General features: G+C 39.3%; 3 protein-coding genes across 4 annotated transcripts; 1 reads left to right on the top strand and 2 right to left on the bottom strand.

The window, feature by feature from the left end:
- Window positions 1-391: 391 nt before the first annotated feature.
- Window positions 392-4,354, bottom strand: LOC138631867 (GTPase IMAP family member 6-like). The gene is made up of 4 exons (XM_069717056.1): window positions 4,305-4,354; window positions 3,482-3,540; window positions 1,955-2,513; window positions 392-1,722 (listed from the first exon to the last, which is right to left on the bottom strand). Exons 3-4 carry the CDS (start codon window positions 2,493-2,495, stop codon window positions 908-910), a joined length of 1,356 nt encoding a protein of 451 aa, XP_069573157.1. The 5' UTR covers window positions 2,496-2,513; window positions 3,482-3,540; window positions 4,305-4,354; the 3' UTR covers window positions 392-907.
- A 1,396-nt stretch (window positions 4,355-5,750) lies between these two features.
- On the bottom strand, window positions 5,751-7,706 carry LOC138634870 (GTPase IMAP family member 7-like). Its single transcript, XM_069722069.1, has 3 exons — window positions 7,690-7,706; window positions 7,467-7,600; window positions 5,751-6,982 (listed from the first exon to the last, which is right to left on the bottom strand). Exons 1-3 carry the CDS (start codon window positions 7,704-7,706, stop codon window positions 6,216-6,218), a joined length of 918 nt encoding a protein of 305 aa, XP_069578170.1. The 3' UTR covers window positions 5,751-6,215.
- A 1,289-nt stretch (window positions 7,707-8,995) lies between these two features.
- Window positions 8,996-12,628, top strand: LOC138631678 (GTPase IMAP family member 6-like). 2 transcript variants are annotated; one of them, XM_069716808.1, is made up of 4 exons: window positions 8,996-9,097; window positions 10,368-10,944; window positions 11,263-11,367; window positions 12,507-12,628. In XM_069716808.1, exons 2-4 carry the CDS (start codon window positions 10,386-10,388, stop codon window positions 12,542-12,544), a joined length of 702 nt encoding a protein of 233 aa, XP_069572909.1. In that variant the 5' UTR covers window positions 8,996-9,097; window positions 10,368-10,385; the 3' UTR covers window positions 12,545-12,628. The 2 variants fall into 2 exon arrangements, with proteins under 2 accessions (XP_069572909.1, XP_069572900.1); XM_069716799.1 differs by having other exon boundaries at window positions 11,263-12,628.
- The last annotated feature ends 568 nt before the right edge of the window (window positions 12,629-13,196 follow it).

The following is a 13,196-nucleotide window of genomic DNA, read 5'->3' on the forward strand; positions in this document are numbered from 1 at the left end:
GGGGTTTTCAGTGCAGCATAGGAGGACTCTGTGAGCTGCTGTATTTACAGGAGAAATAGACTGTTTCAGTAAAATAATCCAGTTTGTATTTGAGATGTTTGATATATTAATTGTATATGAGCTGTCAAATCAGATTCCTCAGCATTTATAAAGCTGGACTGAATCTGTGAGATCTCTGTTGGGTGTGGTTTGAGTTCTTAAAAGGATGTTTCAAATAATATGTATTAAATAATAGATGGTTTTTAAAACACTTGTTTTTACACATGAAGGTAATCAGATGACAGACTGTAGACACCGTCTTTGCTGTGTCAGCAACATCTAAGTTTGAGATTCAGTACATTATTGAGTCACTTTGAGATTACAGATCAGTGATTGGAGCGCAATCAATCAGAACCAGAATCAGCTTTATTATACAAATACTCATTTACAAATACAAAGCCTGTGAGACAGTACTCAGGGCTGAAACACACCACACTTAAGGTAGTAGTAAAACTGCAAAATATAACTTCATCATCTCTGTGTCACATGATTTGAAGTCAGTTTGAAGCTCAATAAAAAAGCACAGCTTCACCCTTTATATTATTTATTTAACCACATCAGCTACTTCTCACATTCAGATTAATTATTTTAAATATAACCAGCAAAGACATGATGATGTGTTACGACAGGCTCGGAAGATCGGTTTGAAATCTGAAGAAACAATCAAAGTTGATTGAGATGAAAACTCCGCAGGCTTTTGGTGATTTCCATCTGAAATCACAGACACATTCAAAACATGTCAGCATTTACTGTCACACTTCTTACCCCATCTCCTACCCCACCTACTTTCACACCTCACTCCCCACCTCTTATGCCCGATGTATGAAACCACCTACTACTGCACCTAATACCCCACCTGCTTTCCCACCTACAACCACATCTCTAACACATGTTTTGCAATAGTCATCAGAAAAGACTTTAGTCTATTCCATACTTTAGCCATCCAGTCACAATTATCACCTGAGTCATCTGTTTTTTTCTGTGATGGGATACTGCTGGCTCTAGCTGAAGGGATTCTTCCAACTGACTGATCTGACAGGTTCTTCTCTTCTCTGATAAATGTCGCAGCCATCCTGAACAAGTCAGAGGTGTAGTGTTCTCCTCCGTTAGCTGCAACCATCTCATTTATTTGATTCAGAAGGTTTCTAACCTGCTGTCTGTCTCCTCTCTGATTGTTATTAAAAACACAGTATCTTCCACCACACATGGAGACCAGGTCAGACACATGTCTATTGGACTGAATCAACTGATCAATGGACTTCCCTTTCAGCTGGTCTCCACCAGTAAAAAGCACCATGCCGTACTTAGAAGCGTCACTACCAAACAGTTTGGGAAGTATCTCAAACAGTTTGATGTCTGCTGAGGAGATTCTGCCTATTCTGACCACAATCACAAAGGCATGTGGTCCTGGACTTGCCGTTACTAAAGACTTCATGATCCCTTCAACCAGCAGTTCAGCAGTCAGATCGTCATCAGTGAATCCTGGAGTGTCGACTACTGTGACCTTACAACCCTCCACTCTGCCTGATTTAGAGACATTCTTAGCAGTGACTGGATCAAAGCCACAGTCTGATTCAAACTGATCTGATCCCAGGATGGTGTTTCCTGATGAACTTTTCCCTCCTCCAGGTCGACCAAGAAGAACGATCCTCCTCTTCTCCTGACTGACAGGTTCAAGAAGGTCAACAGCTGGAAGAAAGAGCACAAAGTTCAAAAAGACGACTCTTCAAGAAGAGTGTACGTTCATAAATGTTGTTTTTTCTGGAAACTAGCAGATTTCATTTCATTAATATTTCTAAAGATATTTTGATTGGAAATTTGTATTTTCCTAAAGATGGACACATGTCAACACCAACAGAAAGGCCTGTTTGGGACGGAGGTACTGCTGGTCTACTTTTTTACTCACGTTGTTTGAGGTACCCAGTCTTCAGCAGTAGATTTCTGACTTGTTCCTGTTCTCCATCCTGATTGTTGAAGTAGTGATACGCCCCTGCAAACTTTTTAACTGTTTCTGTAAGTGAACCAAACTCTTCTAAGATAAACTCCTTCAGTGAAACACCCTGCAATTGATCAACACCTGTGAAGAGCAGATAACTCTTTTTCAGGCCCTGATTTCCGAGGACTCTGATCGCTGCGTCCGTAGCTTCCTGATCCTCTTTAGTGAACCGACCGATCCCGATCACCACCAAGAACAGAAGAGGTCTGGATGACTGAAGGAGCTCCTGACAGAAGGCTTTAATATTCTGCTCTGTGTCTTGGCTGTCTAATATTCCTGGAGTGTCGATCACTCTGATCCTTTTCCCAAACACTTGGCTTGTTTCCTCAGTGAATTGTTGGGTCACTGGTTTGAAGGACAGTTTGGACTCAAATATTGGTTTTCCTAAAATAGTGTTTCCTGACGCACTTTTACCAACTCCTGATTTTCCAATGAGGACGATGGTGAGTTCCCGATCCATGACTGAGAAACTGTTACCCTGCAAAGGTCAACATGAAGAGATGAGAGTACATTAAAAAAGCTTGAATTGGAATTCTGATTCTATTCTGGGTTCTCTATCATCTCCAGACTATCTCTCCACTCCTTCACATATTTCAAACGTACGTAGGTGGAGAGACAGTCTCTTCACTCAGAGAACCAAGGATCCGATGTGACCACACATTCTGCACCACAAAGCCAGTTCAGCTCAGGTCGGCTCTCTCGGGTTTCCCTGGCCTCACTGACTTCAACATCAGCATTCAGCCGGTTATCAGCCAATTTCTGTTCAATCTTTTGTTAACATTTTGTGTCTAATTTACAGTGACAGCGGGTGCAAAGTCTGCAGTCACCTGAGGCCTGTTCCAGAAATCAAAAACCTACTTCCATCTATCTTCACAGCACTCTGTACACTATGCTGAGATTCAGGGGCCTGTTTGCATAAAAGAGACATAAATCGACCTTCACATCACCACCCTGAAGTTTCAATTCACCTTTATCCTCCCTTTAACACTTTGTCCAGCAGGTGGAGCTACTCACACAGTCTGAGACCAGCATCTTGTTGCTATGCACAGGTTCTTAACCTTGTGTGGTAAATAAAAACAAGGCCCCTTAGTCAACACTTAGTCAATAGTAGTAGTAAGTTTGATGATATTTACTTTTAATGCTTAGTTGGTGTAAATATTGGTTTCAATTGGTTCACAGTACAAGGTGTGAGTCATGTGTCAGTCAGGGAAAACTGGAACAACTCTTGATCAGGTATAAGGCAGCGCTCAACAGTTTCACTCCAGTTGCTCTCATGAGATCACTCAGTTTGTTGAGACCCTTGATTTTCAATAAACCTACATTTCATCAGACTCTCTGTTTGATTGTGAATAATACGAGTGGTGTGAAGGGACCAGGTCAGCTAGGTGTCAAAGAAACCACAGTTTCCTTCTTAGACCTTGGTGAAACGTCAAAAGCACGGCTTACCAGTTCTTCATTAGCAGGTTTATCTTCAAAGGTCTTCTGTTGATCTCACACTCAGACTCCTGTGTAACAGATAAACATGATTTCATTCAGACTGGAAAACAACAATAAATGACTTCTGGTTTTTATTTCTTATTCACATGTCAACGTGTCAAACTGAGATATAATCAAAGATGGAAGGAAAACATGTCCTCCTGTGAAAAAAGTGTGATATGTGTTAACAGGTATCTGATCCCCCTCAATTCTGTTAATTTTTTTTTTTTAAATCTGGATTTTACAGCTCTAATGATGGGATTATTTCGTATACAGTCTGCAGGACTTCGAATTCTCCGCTTAACCGGATAGTAAGTAGGACATATCTGTAAAAAAAAAAAATAAACCAAATTTTCCTCAGTTATAAAGTCCCTGCGCGCTCCCGTGGCACCCGTGCACTTCCGCACAAAGAGGCTACTGCGTAGACCAGTGGTGTCCAAAAGTTTAAGAGCCGACGGTCCCTCCTGGCACTTTTTAAAGCGTAAAAGTAACATGCAAATGCTCTGTTCTCCAACAATTTTCGACACATTTTATTATATTATTAAGACACAACAATTGTCGTTTCTTCAAATGAACATGTAACCAAGAAGTAAACAGCTCGTCGAAGAAAACGCAGCGGAGGCCAGCGACCAGGAGTACAGGACATTTAATAATCAACTACAAATCACCTCGAATTAACCACAGCAAGTCAAAAGTGTGTGTAACAGGAAATCAAGAATACTGCAGGTCATGTTTCCAGGCTTCATGTGCAGAAAGGATGAAAACACGCAGATACACAAGAAAATATACTCACCCGTCAGCCGAGATATGGACATGTCTTATCCATAATACAGTCTATGTTACGGATATCGAGCTTCACGCACTGAGCCGATGACGTCAGTGTCCTCTTCAAAATAAAATCACCGGATTTTTCAGGATTAGTGCGTCATACTGTCACTTAATCATTTTAATTCATCCCCTTTATCATCTGCAGATAGCTTTCATCGTGTAGCTGATTTACAGGTTGTAAACATGTTTGTTTACAGTTGTAAATTACATTAATGCAGGCTATTTATTCACATCGGTGATCTCTGCCCTCCTCTTTTGATTTAAGGAATGAAGGATTCAGGAGGATCTTTCAGGAGAAATGTTCTGCGTCCACATTTAACAAAAGAGGACACAACTTTGTTTTCACGTGTTAAAATCTCTACAAAGTTTACACCTGATGATTTGTACCATTTTCTTACATGACCCATGTCTGATCCTAACAAACATTCCACTGCGTTTTGTTTTTCTCTGAGTGAAGTGAAATTTCACAGTCACACAAATGTGCTTCTGTTTATATGATGTGGGTTTTATCATACCGATGGATTAAGACCTCTTACACCAGTTCACCAGACTGTTTCCTGTCGTTATCAACTAATGTGCTGAGCTTTATTTTGACATGTTTGAACACTCTTTTTGGTATATGATTTATTCCACGCGAAAACCTATCAACGCTTAATGTTGAATAAATAGCAGAAATAAAAATGCAGCACCAAGAGATTTCTTTCTGTTCCACACATTCCTACTGTCAAACTGAATATCTGAACTTTTACAATGAAAATCTGACGTTTTTTTTATCTAATAATAAATGATGAACTCTTCATTATTATCAATATCCTTGTTGTGCTTTTATTTCTAAAATCATATTAACTGAAAAGAATAGTTGTTAGCATGTTTCAATGGGTTTAATCTGAGGACTGCTTGCTTTACTTCTTTTTTTTCTTTAAACTGTCACTTTCATTTTCACTTACAGAAGAGCTCCATTTTAACTCACAGACACACGGAGCCATCTTGTTTAAATGTTGGTCCAGGAACTTTAATAAATCAACATAAAGTCTGTCAGAACTACAGACATAAGTCATGAATAAAATTGAAAACACAAATGTTTCAGGAGTGTACTACAGAAAAGACTTTGAACTTTTGTTTGAGGTATCTTGTGGTCCATCCATCTGTTTCCAGTCTCTTATCCAGAGTCTGATCTTGGTGGCAGCCGGTTGGTCTGGTTCTCCCCGTTACTCCTTGTGTTTTCCAACCCCTGTTGGTTCCCAGACCAGGTGAGGAACGTGCTTTGTGTTCCAATCCCCATACTACTATATGAAACCTTGACCTCAGACTCCGATCTCTCCTACATCTGACTGAAACCAAACAACATAACCTCCATCAGTCAGTTCATACGTTGTGCAAACTGGATTTAATAAGTTCAGCACAAAATATCTGAAGGAATGAAACATTTATTTTGGTATTCCTGTTTTTACAGTTTCACACACAGGATCTGTGGGACCTTAAACAATCAAACAATGTAAAAGATTATTATTTGTATTACAGCCTTAAAACTCCTTTTAACTTCTTGAATCTCACCCATCTGAAAAAAATAATGATTACTCCAGTTAGCAGAGGTGTTTCTCTGTTTCAGTTAACATCCCTCTGTCAGCTGCTGGATGTGACAAATATGGTTCAAACATTCATGTTCCCCTCAGGCTGGATTTAATAACTCTGCAGATCCTCTGATTTTCCTCCAGTCTCATCAACAGGTCAAAATATTCACGTGTCCAACAATTTGGTTTATGACCTGTAGAACTGATGACATTCCCATTAGCTACATATAACGGTTTAATATTTACATGATGTTCTCTATTGTCTCACGTCTCTTCACTCAGAGAATTTGATATGAAAAAGAGGTTCAGTTCAGTTTCAGAGTCTCATTGAACTTGTTGAGGATTTCTTTGAAGGACTCATCCTCTGAGACCTGCTCGACAACATGGCGGACTCCGCTCTCTAAGGCGTGATAGTACCGCTTCACTTCTTCCAGCTCGGACTGCAGTCGATTCTCCACCTGATCTCGTTCCTGCTGAGCTTCACTCAGCAGCTTCTCGTACTTTGACTCGACAGATTTGATTCTCTCCTCCAGTTTCTTCTTGTAAACCTCTCTGAGCTCCGACTCTCTCTGATCCAACATCTTCACCACCTCCAGGTAGGTTATGTTGGAGTAACACTGCCCCCCGTTGTCATCCACCATCTTCTCCACCTTCTGCAGCAGATCCAGAACCTGACTCCGATCATCAACTTTAAGGTTATTAAAGACGTGGTGTCGATTTCCGGCCTTCTTTAGGATGGACTGCAGCTCCGGTCCCGCCTCCTGCACCATCTGATCAAAGTTATTCTTAACCTCATCTCCGTGGGTGAAGAGGATGATGGTGTACCTCCAGGCATCCTCCCCAAAGATCTCCTCCACCTGCTTCACAGCTTGCTGCTCCTCATGGCTGAAGCGTCCCACCTTGATGACCAGCAGGATGGCGTGGGGCCCCGGCGCTGACATGTTGATGCATTTGGAGATCTCCCTTTTCACCGTGTCTTCAGGTAATGAAGTGTCGAAGAGGCCGGGAGTGTCGACGACGGACACCTTCCTGCTGAACAGCTTCTCTTGCTGCTTACAGCACTCTTTGCTCACTGAGGGGAGAAAGCACACCTGGCTTAATTCAAACAGACCACACTGGACAAAACAAGCAATTAATTGCATTACTAACTCAGGCTGAGAAGATTTTAAACTGAAATTAAGGCTAAAAACAATTCAGTACTTCTAATATACTTTAACACCATTTTTAACAGTATTATTACTATGATTCATATAATGGTGCACAGGCAGGATCCACTTGTATTGGTATGTGTTAATAAACATTATTAGAAAAAGATAAATATGATATGTGTCATCAGTTAACAAATGTTATCAGCTCGAACAATACGTTTCAAAAGTGTCCTCCTGATGAAGATCATATGATGAGTAAACTTTGGGAAGCCTTGATGATGATATTAATATTATACTGCAAAAAGTAATAGTGATAATAATAGTGGCAGTAATAAGAAGTGGTTCACTTTTTCTTTAGATAACCAACAGGAGCTGTTTGCGTTTCTTGGACGAAATCCTATGAGTTACCTGAGAACTGACTGACAGCCGCTCTGAAGGCGTCTCTTCCCAGGATGGTGTTTCCACTGGAGCTCTTCCCAGATCCGGTCTTCCCAACAAGAACCAGTCTGACATCTGAGATTGAAATACAAAGACAGAGAACACTGGTTCAAAGTGGAGTCACAAAAAACATCGCCGCTCATGTGTATGAACTGCAGACTTCAAAAAGTACTAAACATTACTACTTTAATACATCATTGGGAATATCATCTTGAACAATATGGAGCCCTGAAATATGGGGACTTTGTATAAATGGAGAAATCTGGATTGTACCATTTACTTGTTTGATTACAGATTTCAAACCGCAAAAGAAAAGGAAGAACATGTGACTGAAACACGATGCTCTCTCCAGACATCATAGAGAGGTTATTATTATTATGTTTTATGTTCAGCATCCTTCACAAAGTTAAATATGCACTGGTGGAAGTTTTCATACATTGTGGTGGGAGATCCTTGCTGTTTCTCCTCCTGCCTGGTTCTGTTCAGAGAGAGAGAGAGAGAGAGAGAAAGAGATGATAGCATTTTAGTCAAAGGAAGCTTTTATTCCATGTTCAGTTTGTTCCATTTGGTGGTGTGTTCTCTGCCTCTGTTCTGGGACGCCACACTGATGTGTCTTCATGTTACATTTTAGTATACAGTATTGCTGTTATTGTAAAACTGGGATCCTGCTGCCTCCCATCTGTTCAGATAGGTTTCATTAATCATTAACCAAGAATCTATCACTGTCTCAGCCTCATCATGCAGACATTTCCCCACCACCTTCTTCTCTTGCATGCTCACCTCTTGCACTTCTGTACTACGTCCATTAAAACACTGCTTCCTCCGTTGTGCTGCACTGTTGTAAAACTTGGCGACTATTCACTTCAACAACTCGTAAAACTGTCCACATAGTCACAGTCTTTATACACCAGCCTCATTTCAGAGTCAATTTGTTGTTCAGATAATTCAGTCGGCTGTTATCAAAGGAAAAAGGAGAATTCTCTTTGAAATCATTTGGTTTACCTGTAGAATAAATCTAAATCTAAATCTATACCTACTTGTGCGACTTTATAACTCCTATCTTGATTGCGTTTGATGACGCCCTTCTGCTACCGCAAATAGGAAAAGTGTCACGAGACACAAACATAATCATTCACAGCTGATCAGCACCAGCTCGGACTGAGTCCGAGTGATGCAGACTCATCGTTAGCCAACTTACTTGTTGAAGTCGCTGCCATCACCGAAACTCAGCTTGAAATCACCTTCTTCCACTGATCTGTTGGGTTCAACTCGCCACTGACTGAGGACGGTTCGGAGACGTCCTGCTGCATGTCACAATAAAGCTCCGACACACCGAGTCATATTTCAAGAAGAACCCGAACTGTGACCGAACAGAACCTCTTATCCAGAGTTTTATAGCTCAGAGAGTTCCACTGAAGTTGCAGCTTCTTTAAAAAAAAAAAAAATAAATAAAAAAAAAAAAACTCCACTTAAAAGAAAAGACTTGCTTTTATTTCGTAGCTCGTCTCTTCTTCCGTCATTGATTTACTTCAGGTGACGCAACCTCCTGGAAGTTATATCCTCAACGACGCTGCCGTTTGAGGACAAGCTGCTGTGTTCTGGTGAGTTTCTTATTTTCTGTCTGTTTTCTGAGTTTATTGACTCGCCTGACCGCCACGACACGGACAAGTATGCGTGCAGATACAACTTCAAGTGCTCTGCTGCCCGACATACAGTTTACACACACGACCTCAGACGTGAAGTTCGTCTTTAATTTGGGTTTTTCATTTCTTATCTCATCGTTGTCGTTTGTCTTCAATTGGTCTGCAACACCTTTTAGTTCTTTATTAGACTCAGTTAGCATTTTCTCAAAATGTTAATAAACCCATCATGTTTTAATAACACCCTCGATATTACTTTGATATCGCATAGATACAAACTAGTTAATAATATTTACAAAAAGCAACTTTTGTCTGACAGTTGAAATAATATTTGAATTTACAATAATTTACTACCCAGCGTTTCGTTTAAAAAACAAATCTATTACAGAAGCCTGGATGTCGATCTAATAATGCTGTGAACAAAAATGTAAGGAAGTGGTTCAATTATTTACTTCATTGAAATTCCTCCTTCACTCATGTTGGAAAGTAATATACATATATACATGTGTATGTATGTATATATATGTGTGTGTGTGTGTGTATATATATATATATATATATATATATATATATATATACAACTATCACAATCAAATGAGATATGATAGTTGTGTTTGATAAACACTACAACAACAGACTTTTGAACCTGGTTCTGTTTGAGCTTTCTTCCTTTTAAAAAGGGAGTTTTTCCTTCCGACTGTCACTCATATGGGAAGTGTTGGCTTTTTCTTTATAATGTTGTAATGTCTCAACTTTATTACGTCAAGTGTCCTGAGTCAACTTATGTTGTTATTTGGCACTATGTAAATACAATTTAAAATAATTTACTGGCAGAAACGCAGTACAAGTGTAGTTGCATAAAGTGAAAATAATAAAAGTACAATTACCCCATACCTGTATTTAATTAAGTAATTCTACTTGGTTAATGCTATCAACATTTGTTGCCATGGATACAGTCATGTCTCTGTGACATACTTTAATTTAGTCCAACTGCAGCTTCAGATTTTGGATAGAAAATAAATCAGCTGATGAAACATGAACTTTCTTCAATGTAATATTCTTTTCTGTTTTTAAGAGATAGTATGAATTCTGCATTAACGCCATTATGCCAATAAGAAGCCAAATGATTATGTGTACAATGGAAAAATAAATAAATTGGGAGTTCCTCTTTGAGGGAAGAAATACATTAACATATTTCTAAGAAGTTTGTGGATTCTCTTGTCTTCTTCAGATTTGAAGTTGCTCAAACATGGATTCAGATCTCACCATCGTCCTTCTGGGAAACACTGGAGTCGGGAAAAGTGCTTCAGGAAACACCATTTTAGGACGACAGGCATTTGAGTCAAAGGCTTCCTTCAAACCAGTGACGACAAGAATCAGGGAGGAAACAGGTGTAGTGTTTGGGAAACAGATCTCAGTGATCGACACCCCGGGAATATTAGGATCAGAGGAGGAGATTGGAAGCCGCTGTCAGGACATCCTCCGATCCTCCAGACGTCGTCTGTTCCTGCTGGTGCTCAGCGTCAGACGTTTCACTGAGGAGGATGAGGAGGCTGTGAAGGCAGCGATCAGATTCCTCGGAGATCAGAGCTTCAGAGAGACTTGCCTGCTGTTTACAGGCGGTGATAACTTAAACAACATTTTTTTGGAGGATTTCATACTTGAGGATGTTAAAGATTCACTTCAAAATGTTTTCGAAAGATTTGAAGGGAGGCATCATCTGTTCAACAATCAAAACGGGGGACAAGAACAAGTTCAGGAACTGCTGGAGAAGTCTGGACACCATCGACAACTCTCGGACTCACCAGGTTACATTGCTTTCACATGTACATTTTCAAATTCTCTGTGAATTCTTTATGTAGCCGACTCAGCAAAGATCTTGAGGCTAAACGTTGCTCCTACCTGGCTGAGAAAAAGTAGACCAGCAGTACCTCCGTCCCAAACAAACCTTTCTGTTGGTGTTAACATGTTTCCATCTTTAGGAAAATCCAAATTTCCAATCCAAATATCTTTGGAAATATTAATGAAATGAAATCTGCTCGTTTCCAGAAAAAAACAAAACATTTATGAACGTACACTCTTCTTGAAGAGTCGTCTTTTTTTTAACTTTGTGCTCTTTCTTCCAGCTGTTGACCTTCTTGAATCTGTCAGTCAGGAGGAGAGGAGGATCGTTCTTCTTGGTCGACCTGGAGGAGGGAACAGTTCGTCAGGAAACACCATCCTGGGATCAAGTAAATTTAAATCACACAGTGGATTTACATTAGTCAGTACTGAGTGTGTCTCTAAGTCAGGCAGAGTGGAGGGTTGTAAGGTCACAGTAGTCGACACTCCAGGATTCACTGATGAAGTTCTGACTCCTGAACTGCTGGTTGAAGGGATCATGAAGTCTTTAGTAACGGCAAGTCCAGGACCACATGCCTTTGTGATTGTGGTCAGAATAGGCAAAATCTCCTCAGCAGACATCAAACTGTTTGAGATTCTTCCCAAACTGTTTGGTAGTGACGCTTCCAAGTACGTCATGGTGCTTTTTACTGGTGGAGACCAGCTGAGAGGGAAGTCCATTGATCAGTTGATTCAGTCCAATAGATGTGTGTCTGAACTGGTCTCCAAATGTGGCGGAAGATACTGTGTTTTTAATAACAATCAGAGAGGAGACAGACGGCAGGTTAGAAACCTTCTGAATCAAATAAATGAGATGGTTGCAGCTAACGGAGGAGAACACTACACCTCTGACATGTTCAGGTCAAAATTGAAAAAAACATTTTGGGAAAGACTGTTTGCTTTTGTGGCACGTCTTAATCTTGCTGAACTTGTGGGTCTGATGCTGGCAGGTGGGTTGGTAGTTGCAGGGGTTTATTGGGTCTATCAGATGATTAGATGAATATTCTTAGAAGAACAGCAGCGCTGATGTCACAGAAACATGAGATTTCTGTTAAACACACAAATTTAATGAGTTGAAGCAGCAGAGCAGCTTCTGAGATCATGACAGTAAATCAGAGTAAATGCTGACATGTTTTCAATGTGTCTGTGAGTTCAGATGGAAATCACCCAAATACTGCATTCTTTGTCTCGATAAACTTTGATTGTTCGCAGCTCATCTAGCTGGATCACTGACCTTGATGTCATGATCTTACCCGATTCCTCTCATTAATGTCTTTAGATTTCAACCACTCTTCCGAGCCCCTCATAGAAATCATCATTTCTTCCTGGGTTATATTTGAAATGATTCATCTGAATGTGAAAAATAGCTGAAATCATTAAATAAACAATAGAAAGGGTGTAACTGTGCTGTACGGACGTCAATAAACAAATAAATGTGAATTAAAATTAAAATGATTCAAATTTTACACCCAGTCCCAGAAACCTGCAGGTTTGCTGAGACCTTCAGCTGCTTTAAATCAAGATTGAAGACTTTTCTGTTTGCTGCTCCCTTTAATTGAACCAAATTTAAAGATGTTGATTAATTTATTGCATTTCTGCATTTTACTACTGTATTTTATTTCTTAAACTTCACTTTTATTCTATTTTTTAGCTTGTTTAATGTTTTAATGACTGTTTTTTAAAAAGTTTGAATCATTGTTCTTAATTATTTTTAAATGTCCTTTTCTTTTGCCTCATGTTTTGATGCTTTTAATGTCTTTACGTGAAGCACTTTGAATTGCCTTGTTGAAATGTGCTCTACAAATAAACTTGTCTTGCCTACCCTGTTATTCGTTATCTATTTACACATTTATTATTCTTCTATTCATTTATCTTCATAGCATGTTGTTTTTTTTAAAGCTATGTTTAAATAAAAATTTCTTTTACATTTCAACATTTATTTTCTGATTCTTTTACAGATATTTTTTTTTATTTTTTTAGGCACCATTAGGACACCATTCAATTTCACATAAAAACTTTTTTTTTTAACATGAACTTCATAGATAGCCTATTCAAACTAAATAAATAAATAAAAAAAAACTCGTCAGGATTTTCATTATAACAAAGCACCTCATTAATTAAATTGTACAAATGAAGAAATTGCATCAGAAAAAAAAGGAATTCAACTTTTCACGTCACA

The sequence above is a fragment of the Brachyistius frenatus genome, unplaced genomic scaffold (assembly GCF_029030835.1).
Source record: "Brachyistius frenatus isolate BFR_SWC_R1_liver_20210118 unplaced genomic scaffold, ASM2903083v1 Contig_5, whole genome shotgun sequence".
NCBI lineage: Eukaryota > Metazoa > Chordata > Actinopteri > Embiotocidae > Brachyistius > Brachyistius frenatus.

What these genes read in the sequence shown, in the direction of transcription:
- LOC138631867 (XM_069717056.1), bottom strand. Translation starts at nt 2,495, where the DNA reads ATGGATCGGGAACTCACCATCGTCCTCATTGGAAAATCAGGAGTTGGT. An exon ending in ACTGCTGAAGACTGGGTACC is followed by an intron (nt 1,723 to 1,954) that starts TCAAACAACGTG and finishes TTCCAGCTGTTG; the next exon opens with ACCTTCTTGAACCTGTCAGT.
- LOC138631678 (XM_069716799.1), top strand. Translation starts at nt 10,386, where the DNA reads ATGGATTCAGATCTCACCATCGTCCTTCTGGGAAACACTGGAGTCGGG. An exon ending in ACAACTCTCGGACTCACCAG is followed by an intron (nt 10,945 to 11,262) that starts GTTACATTGCTT and finishes TCTTTCTTCCAG; the next exon opens with CTGTTGACCTTCTTGAATCT.
- LOC138634870 (XM_069722069.1), bottom strand. An exon ending in GGCTGTCAGTCAGTTCTCAG is followed by an intron (nt 6,983 to 7,466) that starts GTAACTCATAGG and finishes TTCTCCCCTCAG; the next exon opens with TGAGCAAAGAGTGCTGTAAG.